The sequence below is a fragment of the Vanessa atalanta genome, chromosome 26 (genome assembly GCF_905147765.1).
Source record: "Vanessa atalanta chromosome 26, ilVanAtal1.2, whole genome shotgun sequence".
Classification (NCBI taxonomy): domain Eukaryota; kingdom Metazoa; phylum Arthropoda; class Insecta; order Lepidoptera; family Nymphalidae; genus Vanessa; species Vanessa atalanta.
Window position 1 is genome coordinate 6,207,792 of NC_061896.1, and position 18,782 is coordinate 6,226,573.

General features: G+C 31.1%; 2 protein-coding genes across 6 annotated transcripts; one reads left to right on the forward strand and one right to left on the reverse strand.

Annotated features, from left to right (window-relative positions):
- Positions 1–2,112: 2,112 nt before the first annotated feature.
- On the forward strand, positions 2,113–4,201 carry LOC125073960 (ommochrome-binding protein-like). 4 transcript variants are annotated; one of them, XR_007120077.1, is made up of 2 exons: positions 2,113–2,308; positions 2,605–3,180. XR_007120077.1 is itself a non-coding variant. In XM_047685090.1 (2 exons), exon 2 carries the CDS (start codon positions 3,200–3,202, stop codon positions 4,133–4,135), a length of 936 nt encoding a protein of 311 aa, XP_047541046.1. In that variant the 5' UTR covers positions 2,113–2,308; positions 3,193–3,199; the 3' UTR covers positions 4,136–4,201. The 4 variants fall into 4 exon arrangements, 3 of the variants coding, with proteins under 3 accessions (XP_047541046.1, XP_047541045.1, XP_047541047.1); XM_047685090.1 differs by lacking the exon at positions 2,605–3,180 and adding an exon at positions 3,193–4,201; XM_047685089.1 differs by lacking the exon at positions 2,605–3,180 and adding an exon at positions 3,193–4,201 and having other exon boundaries at positions 2,113–2,304.
- A 2,219-nt stretch (positions 4,202–6,420) lies between these two features.
- On the reverse strand, positions 6,421–18,731 carry LOC125074061 (prostamide/prostaglandin F synthase-like). 2 transcript variants are annotated; one of them, XM_047685285.1, is made up of 7 exons: positions 18,515–18,727; positions 14,639–14,734; positions 12,342–12,450; positions 10,798–10,926; positions 9,178–9,311; positions 7,644–7,715; positions 6,421–6,532 (listed from the first exon to the last, which is right to left on the reverse strand). In XM_047685285.1, exons 1-7 carry the CDS (start codon positions 18,596–18,598, stop codon positions 6,515–6,517), a joined length of 642 nt encoding a protein of 213 aa, XP_047541241.1. In that variant the 5' UTR covers positions 18,599–18,727; the 3' UTR covers positions 6,421–6,514. The 2 variants fall into 2 exon arrangements, with proteins under 2 accessions (XP_047541241.1, XP_047541242.1); XM_047685286.1 differs by lacking the exons at positions 6,421–6,532; positions 7,644–7,715; positions 9,178–9,311 and adding exons at positions 9,863–9,889; positions 10,143–10,276 and having other exon boundaries at positions 18,515–18,731.
- Positions 18,732–18,782: the final 51 nt, after the last annotated feature.

An 18,782-nucleotide genomic window follows, 5' to 3' on the forward strand; every position in this document is an offset into this window, starting at 1 on the left:
TATTTTTTTCTTTAATGGCTAACGAAGCATTTAATAACTGCGAACAGCTAAGCAGCTATTTATAAACGCAAATAGCTTCGCGTTCGAAAGCAACAACCAAACACAGGTGTTTTTTTTTTCTCCTGTAGTTATTGTATTCGCTATCTCTTTTTTATTGTAACAAATGTCCTATATAATGTTTTTGTTAGGATTATAGCCAACTAGTTTAAAAGTAATTGTGTGTGGGTTTATAATTGATTAGTTATTATCTTTAGTACCTACACCTAGACAGTACCCTACGCCAGAAGGCTATGCATGAGTAGGGTCTATGCTGGATACCCATAGAGTAATTAATCAATACTAATAAATGAGGATATGTTATTTTTGTAATGCCTGACTGAAAAAACTACTAAACAATTTACTCGTACATAAAGCTTAAGCTAGAAGATCCAGACTCGTTTTGTAGAAGGTTTTAATATATAATTTTACTTTAAACTTCGCAGTCCTACCTTTAAATAAAATATTTTATTATAAATAGTGTAGTAAAAGATAAAAGAGACAAGTCTTATTGTGATATTGATACACTTTTGAAGTATTATTTTGACTACGTATATTGGGTCAAAGTTTGAACCAACTTCATCCAAAGCGTAGTTACATAATTAAGTTATCGTTAATATAATTAATTTCCAGATGAACAAACTGCTTTGTTGAAAAACCAGATCTTAATTGATGTATTTACATATTATTTATATCACTTGTATGTTTGTTTTGAATTTGATCGTAAATAAAACGAATGTTGTTGTTGATTTGTCTGTGTGTTTTTAAGCCATACGTCCGATTGTTTTAAACCGTCTACTGTTGTAGTCGATACTTACTTGAAGGTGTCTGGTATAGTTATATGATTGGACCGTGATGACAGAAAAAAAGATGAGGATATATTTGTATCGAATGCTTATAATTATAATAATAAATTAGTTTAAAGATTTCCAAAAAGTTAAAAAAAAACTAATAGTTAATAAATGTCAAATTGAAAGTTGATTTACCGACCAAAATAGGGTTTACCCTTAGATTGTACCAAAAAGGTAGGACACGTCACTAGATCCTCGAAAGTGGACCGCTCCAATTAGATTCAGTGCACACAATTCTCGTTAGTTACAATGAGAATGGACAAGAGGCACACGAGGCGCTCGCATTTAATTGCGGATTAATTCATTGAAAAGTCTAAAACTTCTGTCCTCGTTTGCTTTCGACAGATGTCCACTAACAAGGAGGCCTATTTTTGCATATAGCAGTGTAAGAACATCTCGAATCGTACTCGATCTTATTATTTTGGTTCAACTCTATTTATATAATTATGATTATATAAGGATTATTATTTTATAGTTTAATCGTAGTTATAATAATCGTTTTTCGGCAACGGATGTCAATCGCGAAATTAATACTAATTTTTTTTCCCTGTCCGATATTGACCCGACCAAGGAATGCAAAATTCAACAGACTTATAAAGTAGCTACTAGATAAACGAGGTACTCGTTATGCTAAGGTAAGTCGTTAGGTTAAGGTTATAAGACCAAATCCTAAGTTCAAACCCAAGCCTACACGGATCAAGTAGAACCAAGAACCATTATAAGTACAGACACAAGAGGGATAACATCTTATTTTTGAAGGTAAGTCGCGTATTTTCGATATAAGCAATGGTTAATATTTCTTACAGTACCAATGTTGCATGGGCGTTTGGTACCATCATATAGCCCTTTTGCCAGTCTATCTATTATCTTGACATAAATAAGAGTGCACATGTATTTTAAACACGGCAGTTGTATTTGGTATTGTCCTGGGCAGTTGCAGACAAAAGATTGCTTAAGAATTTGTAAGTAATATCGCATAAGTTTCATTGTGATCAGACAAATTAGCAACGCCCATTTCAAAGTCCATCTTTTCTCTTTATGGTGCAAATAAATACACATCTAATCCATTAACTAGGAATTTAATTATAGTATGGTTTATTATATAAGAAAAATCAGCTGTGAACACAAGTTCAAGATAAATGTCCACGCAGAGGTCATGTGTTACGTAAATATTGCTTCAAAACAAATTACCCGCGGAGATTTATCAGTTCAATAAAGTATTTGCTCTTGACTATTCGTTTTTATTATAAAGTCTAATATATTTGTTTATGTTTTATTAATAATGTATAAGGGACATAACACTTTATAGTTATGGAATATTTTTAACTTCAAGTTCGAGTTTGATCTGAAATCGAAGCAGTTTTTTGAACAAAACATAATTATATTTTTTTGGATGTCGTGTGCGTATGTTTTATCTGTGCGTAAGTATATTATTATTATTATTTCTATTTGTATATATTGTATATTCGTTCCACATGCTCCTCGCATACGTTATAAATTAATATTTTAGATATCAAAGTTACTTAATAACAACTGATGAAGTTTCACTAAAAACTATTTTTAATACTAAAACTGCCTATAAAGTACAATATAATATGTTAAGCGACTTCAATAAACGAGAAGATTAAATAATTTTCATAATTAATTTTGAGTAAAAAAGTAAAGTAGTTAAACTGTCTATGTCTTAATTTCTAAGTTTAAATTTTTTTATTAGAAGCGTACATTTAGTGTTGCCAACAGTCTCGGGGCCCACATAAGCCAAAAAGAGACAAAAATTGAAAAATGTGTTTTTATAAAAAAGATTGAAGACATATTTTGCTGTTATTTTAATGGGTTGATGGTAACATAGTAAACACATTATTTAAATAATAATTAAACTGCGTGATGAGAGGAAAATATAGTTAAGGAAAGTTGAAAAGGGTAAAGAGGCCTGAGGCATTGCCTAGGAAGACATGGTTCATCCGGTCCTGCATTCAGGCAAACTTTTGAAAACGGGTTAAACTTATTATGGAAACAAATATTTTAGTTATTTTAAATGATAAACAATAATCAAATTAAAAAGTTATTAAAGTCTATTTGCCTAAATATATTCGTTTATTTTTAAGTAAACTTTGAAACTATCTTGATATTTCATTTCAGAACGAATTCAAATTTAAAATCCAAGTAAACAAGAATCAAATATGTAATGATTTTTTATTGATATTCAGTTAAGAACCACGTGTACCAGCCACTGCACTATCTCGACTCTTCCATTTTATCCTATCCTAGATATTAACTAGCAATTATTAAGAAACTTTTTTTTTAGGATCAATATGAAAATAATTGTGCTACTGTCAACATTGTTTAGCATAACAATCGCCAGAAGGATATCATGCCACGCCTGCTTGAATTCCATTTGCTACAAACGCGCAACCATCTTAAAAGGACACAAATTCTCCGGTCAACTAGCAATAGATAGAAATAGCAATGTCCTTTATTTTCACTATCAAAACAACCGTTCGAGAGACTTCACTGGAGCATTTGATTTAGACAAAGTTAATTTTAGTTTTGTACCCAACCTTGGATTTACATTTGGCCACGCCGTCGACCAATCCACGAAGGATCTTTACGCGTCAGGAACCAAAGGAATATACAAGTACAATCCTAAAGATAATAAAACCGAATTGTTCGCATTAAAAGAAATAACAATATGGCACATGCAGTTCGATGATAGATTATACTACACGGAATTTCAAAAGAAAGGTTTATACACTTATATAAATAAGAATTCTAAAACTATTCCCGAGTTATCTGAACACCAAATCGATGATTTTATTGTTGATAAAAAGGGCGATATTTATTTTATGAGCAATTATACTATTCACGTGTTAAGAAAAGGCGCGAAGAGTCCAGTACTGTTTGAAGATGAAATATATTCGCTGACCACAGATAAAGATGGCAATGCATACTTTATTCAGCCATACACAAGAGGCATTTATAGTGTTAACTACAGAAGTAAAAAGTTAAGTGAAGTCGGTGCGTTTGGTAAAGCTTCAGCGTTCAAATTAGTATTTGACGGAGACAACCATATAATTTATTATGATGTGACAAATAAAAATTTGTTTTATCTGTCGCCCACGTTGAATATTTGTAGTGTTGGGACGAGAGGTAAACATCGTAAAATGTTTATAGCGACAACGTCTCGGAGTTACAAAAATCATAAAAAGAATAATTTGTCAAGCATCAAGAATATTACTAAAATAATATAAATGTTAAGAAATTATGACGTCTTGGTTTATGGTTATTTATGTTGAAATAAATTTAAGGAGATCGTTTCTCAATTTTATTATTATATAAGTTTTGTAAATGTATTTCTGAATCTGTATGCTCGATAAAAAAACAAACCTATCTATACAAGTATTATTATTGTAAGTAAAGAACATCAAAAATCAGAATATACTTTATTTAATTAGGGTTTTAAAAGCACTTTTGAATCGTCATTTTACTATTATCATATAACTATATTAACTGAAGCTACTACCACAGATTCGGATATAGATTCTACCGAGAAGTACCGGCAAGAAGCTCAGTAGTTACTCTTTTTAAACGTTTAAAATACAAAATTATGTTAGCCAAATACAATTATATATGTATGTAATACATCCTGCCTGGAAGTCACCAAGTAATATGTACGTAATAGGTATATCTATATAATCCTGTATTGAATAATATGCTTTTTTTTATTAATGTATTTTTCACAAATTATTTAAATTTATCGTTTGTTATAAACTGATGCTACTTGGTATGTTTAGTCTTCAATAAAACTCCGAGCATAAACTAATGAAGTTATTACTTATTAATTTATTTGTAATTTATAAAAAATATATACAACTAAAATAAAACTTTATAAAGATTTTTATTTTGTTTATTTTATTTTTACAAGCATTTAACGTGCAATTTTGTTTGTTAGTTTAATTAGGTCAAATCCTGAAAGCTTAGTCACTTTCTTGTTCTTTCGGTTCGGTCAGTTCTCATGACAATACATTTTTATGGTATTCATGATCTGATCCAGGATTGGCACCAAGCGAAGGAAATCTTCAGCGGTAAACGGCGTAGGCAAAATTTTCTATATAAACTTGTTAAAGCAATATTAAGCCAACAATTTATTTAAAGCAACTGTTGCCGCTATCAAATAGACTAGACTAGACTAGAACGGTATTTAAAAAAAATTCTTCTTCTCACATCAGCGCAGTACTCCACAAAACAAGAGTTTAGTTTTTTGTTTTTTTTAATCAATTTATTTGTTTCTTCTTTAAGTCTACGTATAATTATTATACAATAAAATAAAAAGCAAGAAATATAAAATCATTTTATTATTTTTTTCGTAGGTATATAAAACTGTAACAAAGTAAAATCTCACCCTAATTTAGATAAATATTAATATATTTTAAATACTACAAATAACATTCCACCTCTACACAATCATTATTAACCTCTAAAACAATACAAATCCTTTAGGATTTGATGCCAGTCTTTTTTTAACAGATTATACATTAATATTTAATTAACGAATAATTTTCTTTATATTTAATACTGTATAATATGTATAATCTGTTATTACATTATTTTCGATATAGAATAAAAAAAATTATATTTATCTGTGCACTATTCTTATTTTAATTAAAACATAATATTGCATCTAGCCACGGAACACACATTCAGTCTCAGAGTTTAACACTTTTTTTTTAATAAAATGTAAAATAAAATATTATAATAGCCGTTTCAAAAATGAAGTAAAAAAAGTGTATAAAATAATGAACATAATAAACAATTTAATATAAAACTATTAATTAATTAAAAATCATTGGTGTCGTATAACTTTTTAAAAATTTACAAATATTATTTGTTATAATGCAACATAATTTTTACAGTCACTCTTTCTTCACACGGCCAGGCGTGTTAAGTTTTATAATTGGATACGTATACGATTTTAAACATTAAAAAAAAAACATTATAGTCATCTAATGGGTCAAGGATTCAATCTAATCGTTGTAAAAAGTAAAGTTCTAGTGTTGCCAGTTATCTTACGTAGGATACATTTGACGAATCGTTATTGACAACATTCGATCGTTTTCACGAGTCGTTGAAGTAATTTCTATGCATCACATATATCAAGTACAACTTAAGTAGACAAACAGCTGGAATGCGAGAACCCCCCCCCCCACTTCCAGGTACCCCGCGTCCACCTCATGCGCTCATTACAATCGCACGGTTGTTACCATAGCGTCTATTATGTCGTCGTAGCCACTGTACATGCAAATTCGATAGTTACGAAACGTTTTCTATTACCTTTGAATAAACGCCTTAGATAATTCTACCATTCGTAAACAAAACGAATCGTTCCTCGAATGTCTTGTTAATCGGGGATAACTAGTCGAGTAAGTCAAAGTTTTTTTTTAAATATATGAACCAAGGCCGTGCTAGGAAAATCTATATTTACCGAAATACCCACAAATGACCATAAAAGATATATTTATTAAAATTAAACAATATCGTCGTTCTACACTTTACTTTGCTTACAACGCCTCTCAGCCCATATGTTATGAATAGGAGTAAGAGGGCACTCCGCTAGAATCTGCCGCCACGGCTTAGGGCTTCGCCTCTGTCTGGAAAATTGGAAAGTTTGTGATACCATAATTAGTTATCTAACTACACTTTCATTTATCAAATTTTATTTATTTATCTATACTAATATTATAAATGCGAAAGAAACTCTGTCTGTCTGTCTGACCGAGCCGAATTAGATGAAATTTGGTGTTTTGCAAGCTTGAACCCATAGAAAGGACATAGGCAACTTCTTTGCCAAATACCGTTGCATTATAATCAATCTTGCGATATTGTTAACTGACAATTGTGAACCTTGCGCTTTCTTTACTCATCACAAGATGGGTCTTGGGGGTATGGTGACGGCAGTTCCTAGGACCATGTCCTACCTACTGCGGTGTCATGTTCGCCGTCCGTTACTACAGGCGGGTCGTTAGGGTCGGGTAATTCCGAGGAAGTACCCTAGTGGCGTGATTTGTGAACCATAACATACTGCATACAACTCAACGCATTATTTTAACGTAGATTATAATCTATACAAGGGCATTTTGTGTTAAGTTATAAAAACTAACCTAAAGATTTTTATCTGTCCAAATTTTATAAGTTTTATAATAAGTTGAATCACCGTTCACAATCTATCGACAGTTTACAATCTCGCGAGACAGATTATAAGCTGACGGGTTTTACAATGTTGTATGGTGATATGTGTGTATGAATAATACGTACTATTTAAAGAGCTGAATTAGCTTGGTAGTTGGACACGTGATAGCGCCACGAAATTACCATGTGCTTATTGAACGAAAACATCGTGAGGAAGCCTACCCACACCCACTAAACCCACAGCATCTGGACATCGTGGTGGAATAAGCTCAAAATATCAAGCTCAAGTTCTTTCATGATATAGGTGAACCGTAAGTGGCCACCACTGCCCATAGACATTGACACCGTAAGAAATATTAAAAGGATCTAAGATGTTATGTCCCTTGTGCCTGTAGTTACACTGGCACAATCACTGTTAAACCGAAACACAACAACACTAATGATATTATGCTGTTTGGCGACAGAATATATGATGAATGAGACCTACCAACACAAAGCACCAAGCAACTAACGACCATAGCTCAACAGAGATACAGTCGAAATGTTTCATATTTAAAATATAAAAATACATACATTGCACTCCATCTCTTCTCGCTTCTTATTGGCCATCGTTTCAGCGTTATACTCGTTCTCCAAGCCGAATAGCTAAAAAAAAAATATTTATAGCCTTACAGCACATTTCTAAAACATAATCATTGCCTACTTATATATCAATACGTATTATATTTAAATTAAACTAATGTGTCACACCGCGAAACTTCGCGTTTGTTCAAAAGATTTTTTTAGGAATTTCGAAACCTACGACAGGTTTTGTTTCGATTTAATTTCATTGTAAACTGCAAGTTACTCATCTACGTAGTACCACGAGATGGCCTAGTGGTTAGAACACGTGCATCTTAACCGATGATTTCGGGTTGAAACCCAGGCAGGCACCACTGAATTTTTATGTGCTTAATTTGTGTTTATAATTCATCTCGTGCTCGGCGGTGAAGGAAAACATCGTCAGGAAACCTGCATGTGTCTAAATTCAACGAAATTCTACCACATGTGTATTCCGCCAACCCGCATTGGAGCAGCGTGGTGGAATATGCTCCAAACCTTCTCCTCAAAGGGAGAGGAGGTCTTTAGCTCAGCAGTGGGAAAATTTACAGGCTGCTAATGTAGTACCACTCTCTAGTACTAACCGGCCAGTACCTTTTTCGCTCTCTATAATTAATTCTTTGTTAAATCGTAACAATTAAGTAAATTGCAGTCAAGATTAATCTTTAATATTTTGCACATCTACGTATGGAGCTCTTCAAAATGAGACGATAACCGATTTCATGTGTGAAGCTATCGTCCCATAATCACTGGGACAAAAAATTTATATATATATATATATATATTCATTAACATGCCAATAGTCTATTCCATTCCAAGGAGTAGATATAAACAAATTTTTAATTAACATAATTCTATGCTATATTATGCACTATAAATTGTTCTTGATTAATACATCTTTATTCATAACACAAGTCAACATATATCATGTTTAATTATACTTCCAAAGTTCCAATAAAAACTTCGCCTACATTCAAGACGCAATTTTTTCGCGACTCCATAATGAATATATATTGGGTGGATTATTCAAGTCGATTTAACGTCAAAGTTGCTTATTTGACTTTAAATCCTAGTGATTGAAAGAGCATGTAATTTAATTATTGAAAAACAGTAAGTACTTTTTAGTACGAACTACTTAACTAGTCTCAAACTAAATTGGTACCTTTACATTGTATATTGTACAATGACGGTACTAAAGTGTTAAAAGATCCTATCCTAAAAAAGAAACGGTCAATATTATATAACAATTCCTTACATCGAAAATGCGCCATCAATATCAGGAACTAATCGTAAGACTTTATATCGTTACACTGGCTCACTCACCCTTTCAAATAAAACACAATAATACTAAGTACCTACTGCTGTTTGACGGTAGAATATGTGAGGAGGGGATGGTGAATTCATACACCCTGAAAGAGAATACTTCTTGACAAAACCTACCTTGATCCTGGAACATAAATATGTATCTACCAAATACCTATTTCTTGTTCTACATTACTTCACTAACCTTTAATATTTCTTCATTCGGCAAATGATCACTCGGTCCGGTCTGAGCAAAATGGCGGATAACATTCCCGCCCTTTTCAACGAACAACGCGCCGCCGGTCTGCACCCAATCGCCTTTCAAATCCCCACCTAAACCTATTACATACAATAGCAACATACTAATATGAAAACTATTTACTAATACTCGATACTTAAAATCAATACAAAAACCAATAAAATATTACAATATATTTTAATTTAAACACAAAGTCGTGTTCAAAGTAATACCAACATTACAAAAATAATCCTAGTTTGAGAGAGGAATGTGTTGTACATTATTATTGTTATCAGCTATTCTGTGTATAGTCTTACTGATAAAGTCAATGAATCCATTTATTATTAACAAGCGTATCGCACGGCTGCACATTGGTGCAGTTTATTAATAATTTATACCAACTCACTCCCAAATAATGTAACTGTGACGGTGAAATAATTTCAATTAAGTACTTCCGGAGATTAGCCCATTACAGTATTAGTATAAATATTCATCTAGGAACATTTCTCTGTCGTGTAACTTTTTTTAATTGCATATAATTTATTTTTATTTTTTATTACATTGACTAGAAAAAAGGTAATTCTCAGAAAAAAAATGTCCTTATTCCTTTTTTTGTTCAGCGGCTTTTGGTTCAGTCAACAGGGCGTAACTTATTTCGTCAATCACACCTGGGAAGGAGCTGTCAGAAAAGAGATAGATCGGTTGTGATCAACGTAATGAAACAGAATGCCTAATAATGGTATTACTACTTTTTTTTCTACAACAACATACACCAACAGAAACGATTACAAACTCACTACCTACTTTTACAGATTACCAAATTCTACCAAAGTCTATTCACCAAATATATTCAAAAAAGGAATACCGATATACCACAATATATAGCTATAACAAATCCGATAATAGTATTACACAATTTATTTGATAATGACCTTCGCAATATCCAAATTTCTTAAGCGGTCCGTTGGTGCATGTTGAACATAATGACATAATATTTTCCCGCCATTACTAACTAAAAGAGCACCGCCATTTTGTAATCCGTCACCCGTCAAATCGTTGTGTAAACCTTATATATGCACAACGACGTCAAGTTATAAATAAATACGAGGTAGAACAAAACAATGACAGAATATTGTAACTTAAATTACTTAAATTATTAAGCGCTTGAATAATTAACAACAATATTTTTTTTATGATATAGGGGGACGTGCAAAAGGCCCAGATAGTAAAATGGTCGCCATCGCCGACATTGGCGCTTATCATTAACCGTTCCTAAAAACACCAATGCGTCACCAACCTTGGAAACTAAGATGTTATGTCTCAACCCATAGACATTACTGCTGTATGGAATTTTAACCATTTCTTACATAACCAATGCGCCAATGACCTTGAGAACTAAGATGTTACGTCTCTTATGCCTGTAGTTACATTGGCTCAATCAAACCGTAACTCAACAATACTGAGCATTGTTGTATGGCGCTAGAATATGAATGGATGGAACCTACCCAGATGGGCTTACACAATACCGCCACCAAGAAATTCTTGGATTTATAATTGAAAATCTCGCTTGAGTTCATGTCAACTTACCCATACTTTTCCCTTTTGAGATCGCGTCTCTGGACTGCTTCCATAAGAGCGATGTCAATATCGTGACGACATTGAATCTTTTGAATCCAAGCATTTGATATGTCGACCGATCTTCAACGCAGAATAATTCTGAAAAGAAAGTAGTATCATAATTCGATGCACTTATCTTTTAGCTCAAAGACTCTCAAATTTTTTCTAAAGTTTATCAAAAATTTTACGAAAGTCAATTAAAATAAAGTTATCAAGTAGCTCAAACAGCACGTCATTAAAATCCCACGCTAATTTAGGATTAATGTTAAATTAATTATTGGGTCGACAAATTGGTAATGTCCTTACGAATTCAAAATCAGCTGACACTGAGAAAAACTGTAACATTAAATGCGATCAGGAACTATCAACGCGTCAATTATAATTTCATAGACGATATGATTTACGTAGAGATCATTCACTTGCCATTTATGACAAAAAAAAGTCAAATAGCTAAATATGATATAAATAAACACGAATTCAATTAAAATCGTCTCTTTTAAATTCAACAAGAGTGAAAAATATTGTAATTGTGTGTTCGACGATTTAACTTAACAATTCATTAAAGCTGTCACGATACTTTATAGCAAATATAGTTACCAGAAATCTCAATGAAAAATACGATAATGCCATAATAAATTGTGCTATTATTAGCAATCCTTATTGTACCAATATTTATCACGACAAAGCTACTGCCGCGAGGAGTCGAGTTTGGTAATAAAATCCTATTGGATATATTAATCAAGAATTTCTTCGTATCAGCCGGATGATGGAAATGTTTACATTCCGAGCGTTAAACTATGAATGAATAATAAAACAATTAATGGAATTAATTTATTCGAGCACTACATCGACCTACACAGTTGTCGTTTCTCCTTTGAGAATTCCCACCATTACCGAAATCATTCAAAGATAACTATTATTAAATCAGCTGAGAATCATCTCTTCTAAAACCTACAATATATAATTCTTATAATAGTCCTTGTACCATCTCTCAATTACTTTAGACATATTACGTTGCGCAAGACATGCAATTAGTCATATAATTACGAGGAAAAGGTCGTCCTATTAACCGCCTTGCGTGATGATATAACGTAACAAGTATTCATAGCTAGTGAAGTTCGGACTATTGAAGTTCTCATGACTGTGTCGCTTAACACCTTTAGTTTGTTCAATGTAATAACAGGAATCGACGGCATATAGATAGGCATTGTAAGGAGTCTAAAACTCATTTATATAAACTTTTTTATGGCATAGGTAGACGAACAAAACGGCCCAAACTGGTTAATAAAATTGACCATTTCTTAAATTGCTAATGAACCACCGACAAAACCGAAATTAAGATGCTATGTCCCTTGTACTTGTAGTTAAACTGGCTCACTCACAGTTTTGATACTAGGAAGTAGAATATATTAGGGAGTATTCCAATCCAGACGGGATTTCTCAAAGCCCTATCATCAAGTATAAATCTTAGATAATAAATAAGATAAATAAAGTTTAATCTTTCTAATACAAACCATCGTCGAAAAATTTTCCATCGATAAACTCCTTGGAACCCGCTTCCTCAACACCGATGCCGACGAGTTTTATATTATTTTTCTTAAGAATCGGAGCGATTTCACCCAACTGTAACATTAATACACAAGTAAATATATACGTCTACTCTGATATTTATAGAACGAAACTCTATACGGAACCACGCTGACGTTTTCTGGGGGAATTCTACTAACTTAACGGTAATTATACCGATAGAAAGACTATTCCTAACAAAAAATAATCTCATCTAATCGTTACTGAGGACTAATTTTACTTATATATCGATATCAACAAAGATTTTATTATTATCCAAGTTTAACCAAACCGCAACTGTAGCGTTGGATTTGTAGAATAGATAATCGGCTGAACACAGTGCAGTCAAGCAAGTGCGGGACCCGGGTTCCAAATTATTTCAAAGAGCGCTTGATCTGCTATGGGTTGTTAAGTATAAAGTGGTATAAAGAATTCAATACTCAATACGATTATTCGCGATCTATAGATTACATTTCTGTGGGTAATGAGAGGTGGAGATGAGATTGCCTGGCCATTTAGAAGATTTTTATTAAAAAACTAACAATTGAAACCTGACTATACTACACAAATTACAGTTACAATAACTGATCCTTATCTTTCTAAGGCAGAAGTAATTCTTAGAGACAATGAGTTTCTTCAATAAGTGAGAAAAGTGGTAAAGCTTTTTAAAAGATTGTCTACTAAAAACTATATGTAACTGCAAACGTATGTGACAGACGAAACAGGTAAAGAATAACGTCTTACTTTGGGTTAGTGCTAAAAACCTAATTAATTTTTTTTTTTTACCATAAGTTAGTGAAACTAAATTTTTTAAATTATAATACACACTCATACGGATCAATACGGATCGATGGGAATCCGGTCGAATCCGGCCGGATTGAAAATCACGCCGGATTGCAATCCCTATACATGACGATTCAAAAGTGCTCTTATGAACTCACTTGAATAAAGAATATTTTGATTTTGATTTTATACATAGATTGTATTCATCAGGAACTGTTTGTAGTGTATAGTTTAGCCGAGCTTTTAGCAAATCGCATGGAATATGTAAATCGAAGTTTTGTTTATATTTACTTCCGCTTCGATTGAAATGGAATATAGGTAAACATCATTGCGGTAGCGTGCGCAAGGCATCCCGTTTTGTCCCCCTAAGGGTGGGTGCCGCAGGTGTAGTGGGCATCCCAGTGTGCTGGTTCGCAACAGGCGTTTTAGGCACCGACATATCCTACATAATATAAAATATTTTTACCAGCAATAAAAAAAATCTCTAGGTAAACATATTCTTACGACCGCGGTATTTTATGTAAATATTCTTACTATTATTCTGAAACAGAAATACCGGGAATTAACCGACTACAAAAATGAGGAGATTCGCAGTTCGGCGGAATCTTTTAATATATAAGATATTCTGAGCCATCAACAAGTTTACGTAAATCTATTGAAATATATTATCTTTTAAACGTTGAATCATTGCTTACGAATAAAGTAACTATATCCCTTAAATCGCTAAATCTCGTAACGAGTATTAATAACTAACGTACAAATATCAGCCACGCTTAATTTCTATTGTTAATAATGTGAACCTCGATAGCCGTCAATGTCGGCCATTTTGATTTAACTTACTCGACACACAAACAACCTCTCTATAAAGCGATTATACATTTAAAGATCATGTCAAAAAAAAAATATAAATAATAAAAATAAAAAAAAGCGTTTAGTAAATATTTGTTGATTTCCAGGCAAGATGTAATATACATATATAAATATTGATTGACATAAAATCTATTATTAAAATAGTGGAAAAGTCCTCGGTTCTTCTCGAAAAAATTTACACTCCGAACAAGTTCAACCTGTTCAGCAGATTTAATTCAATAATATAACATGACGATTCAAAAGTGCTCTTATGAGCCTAATTGAATAAAGAATATTCTAGTGTTTTTTGTGAATTTATAATACTATGTTAATTGATCGAAGTTTATAAAATAGCTAATTATTCTGAGTTAAAATATTTATAATACTTATATGATTGTAAACATAATAAAATGTATTTTTTAGTATTAATAATGAATATTTTAATAATAAGACTGCGTGTTCTTTGTTCAAAATCAACGGATTCGATATTTAAAAAAAACAATGGTGTTTTAGTTTTCATTAAAATCGGGACCGAACTTCGTTGAGTCTTTTTTTGCTACTCCTTATAATTACTATACTAACTATAAGGAGTCTAGGATACGACAATACATACCTCCTTCGCCCATAATCTGCAGAACAAACAACCCCAACGACGAAAGAAAATAATAGCTGCGTTTTGATCCTGCCATAAAGTTTTCAGCTCCACAGACTAAAAAAGGAAAATTTCGTTACAAATAATCTTTTCTTTTCTTGATTCTTGGCGCCAAATATTATAAAGATGACATAACTAGACATATATGTATGCCTCAGACTATTATCTATTCCAATCAGGAATAAAGACAAAATAAAAAAACATTAACATTTAAATGACCTTGAATAATCCATGCCTTAAAGTATTCATTATGGATTCGAAAAAAATAATGTTTTGAATGTAATCGAAGTTTTTATCAAAATTTTGAAGTAAAATTAAGTACAGAAATAAACTTTGGAAGTAAAAGAACTTTTTGTCATGAATAATATAAAGTATTAGGAAATAATAAGTTTGTTTATCTTTCAAAAAACTTTTATGTTACTTAAACATCCATACTAATACATCGTTTTTTTTTTTTTAGTTTTTGTTTTTTTTTTCGATATATTCAATATATTAATACGCAACAGATATAGAAACCGAGCGAATCAAAACTACCAAATGGTTTTTTTTTATTTGTGCCGATCCTATAACTAAATCTGCCTTTATCCTAACCGACGCTCTAGGCTACCTCTGTGTGCGATCAAATTAAATTTATCAGTTTATAATTTCATACTGTCATTGTTAAGAAAGACCCAGTATTAGTCCAGACATACTGAATTTTTTTCATATTATTTAATCGGCTACCTGGTAAGTGGTCACCACTGCCCAAAGATATTAGCTTTGTAAGGTATATTAACCATCCCTTAAATAAATACACCACTATACTAACACGTTATGTCCCTTTGGTTTTTAATTATACTGGCACACTCATATCTCAAACCATAATCAGTGTACCATTGTAATATCAATTAAAACGTTAAAATATTATCTTGTCAGAGGAAAAAAAAACATAACAACATTGCTGCGCAAACTGACGATATATATTTTTAATTATTTTTTTTATATTATTTATTCATTACATAATTATTTAAATAATATATCTAAGCCAATTTGAAATATCATTAGAATATTCAAGGTTTTTAAAAAATGTACAATCATTTTGTTATCTCGAATCGAAGACGATAAATGATCAACTGATATCGTAATCTAAAAATTATCCCTAACCATTGAAACGTTATAATCTAATTTTAAAAGAAAACTGTTTTTTTTTTAAAGTATTTGATATTTGTAGGCCAAGGAGTCAAGACAATATTATTAATATTAAAAATATGAATGTCACACATGCCAAACCAAACGGTTTTGTTGATTGAAATTAAAATATATTTTTATATCTATATTATATTAGCTGCCCATCTCAACTTTGTATGAGATGTTTGATGATTGACCTAATTGTAAATTTCAACTTTCTAGACCCAAATGTTTTTAATCAAGGCAAACTATTTTATAAAAATCAGATTGAATGTGCTGCTGCTAATTTATATAAGAATGAGAACACAATTTTTTGATTTATAAAGACTAGGCTGACTAGATAAAATATTTATATAAATAATATTTAATTATATCCGATTATGTAAGTAGTATACTATCTGTTTTTGTAATAGGGTATTCTATATGTTTGAAAAAGTACTTCAAAATGTTGATTTTCCTAATAAAGCCACAAAAAATTTATTACGGCAAAATAAACACGCTTTCTTTCCATAAAATTAAATTGAATTTTAAACCATTTTTTTATTCCCGCAAAAAACGCTGTCAGTCATTTTGATGACGTCAGATTGTTTAAAACAACAGTCGTGTATGTACGACCGGTACTCTTTCGACGTTGACAGATAAATATTTGGTGTTTTTTTGGGAAAATAATGAATTGCTATCGCTATCGTTGGAGTGTAATGTACAAATACATACATTCTAGCATTAAATCTCCAGAAAAGTTGTTTATCAAAGTGCCAGATGATACTGAAATGACAATTTTTGCCTATCTGACGCCAGACCATGGCGGCTCGTGTTTAGGTCACGTGATATACAGACCAAAAATTACGACTTTTAATTTTAATACAATAAATTATATAATTGGATATTGAGTCATAATAATATAATTATGACTTAATATCAAAATATTTAAGTATATTTCTATGTTATAATTTTTATCGAAGTTCATCGTTTAATTTTCACTACAGAAAATACCCTATTATTCCCTTTTTGGTCCTAAGCATTCTATTACAATAATTTTTTATTAATATAAATTTATTAAATGATATAACTCTAAAGAAACCTTCGCCTTACTTATGCAATATATGTTAAACAGAAATTTTTTTTTTTTACATTATTGCTCAAAAATAAGTAAAATAAGATGAAATCCCAGATGGATTGTAAATCAGTGCGGGGCGAGTTTTGCCAAATTACTCCTGCAACACTTTTTTCCAGTCACGGGGTGTGAGTTCTATGTGCAATATATTTATCTCTAATGCCCAACTTCTTGTAGATAAGCAATGTCCAAGGCCCCCAAGCAATGAAACACATGGTAAACAATATTATAAAAAATAAATAAACATCCAATTGAGATCTTAAATACATATGCTCTAAAAAGTGTACACATAAAATAACTATGTACCCAATATTTTTATAGAATTTAATAATTTTTAAGAACTTATATTTAGAATTTGATTTGCTTGGAATTTATAGAAATAAAGTATCTTCTTTGCTTAGTATAACAATGTATTTGTATATCATTACAGTAGGTAAATATACCTTTATGATATAGATAATGAATATCAATTATTTTATAGATCCTAATTAGAAGGCAAACTTGTTATCCTATGCAATTACACTTTTAATAAAAAACAATAAAAAGAAAACTAAAAAAATACATAATCTGTTGTCTTAAATTATTTTATTCCATCAAAATTAACTTCATCTCATCATTCACAGATAATATAATTAATAAATTAACAAAAGTTGTCACTTTAAAGAAATCAATGATTTTTTTTTTTATATTAATACCTGTTGTAATTAATAGGTATAAAAATTAATAAATTCATTGATTACTTTAAATTTAACTTCTTAAGTAGATTCTAAAATTTTCAGGAATCTATTGTGCAATTATTATTAATAGAAAGGTCAATGGAAAAATGTATGTGATAAAAACTTTATCTGCCTCAATTTATCTTATATTTGTCACAAAAAAAATTTTTTATTATATCTGATATGGAGTAAACTTTGTCATTTATTTTTTTTAGAAAATACAATTTATACCTAAATGCAAAGGTTTGGATGTTTGACACTCAATCATGCCAAAGTGCATGAACAGATCTGAGTAAAATTTGGCACATATATATAAAAGTACAGTTCTAGAAGGATCTATTTGTTTTTGTTTTTCACAGAGCAAAAACTCAGCATATATTGTGTATGAGTAGATTAGTATAAATGAGTTCATTTAACCATTGCACTTTCACATTAACTACTAAACCATTCATCAAGAAATTTTACAACATACCCCCCCCCCCCACACACATACGCACACACGAGTAAAGTCGTGGGCAAAAAATAGAGCTTTATAATTGTTACCTATTTTATGGAGAAATATTATTTTTAAAATTCGAATTTGTATTTAAATTAAAAGACGATTGTAATAATTGTAAGTATTAGTTTTCTCTTTCTTCTTCTTTGTTTTTACGATTTCAAGGTGCGTAGTTTTATAGGTCAATACGCAAACTGCTTTATAAAATAGATGAATTGCATAATAATTTTACTAGCAGTTGAAAATCTATATTTCACCAACATTAAACATTTTTTTTTTTAAATAAGTATTTTCGCGTAGTATTATATTTCAATTAAAATTTATAATATTTAATTTATTCTTACCTCTCCACCTGGAATACTTTTTATTTTTTGAGAACCAATTGCAATTATATCCGGTGTCATTTTTGCAATTTTTGAAAATATCATGCAGTTAAAATTTCGATGTTTGTTTGAAAACAGTAAATTTCGGTCAATTAATTTTTAAATCTATCTGTCAAATGTCAGTTGCACTGTCGAACTGTGAAGGACTAGAGAAGAATTTTTATTGTGCGCAGTGCGATTATCAATAGACTGACATTATCTGACACTGGCATAAAATAAGGCAGTTTTA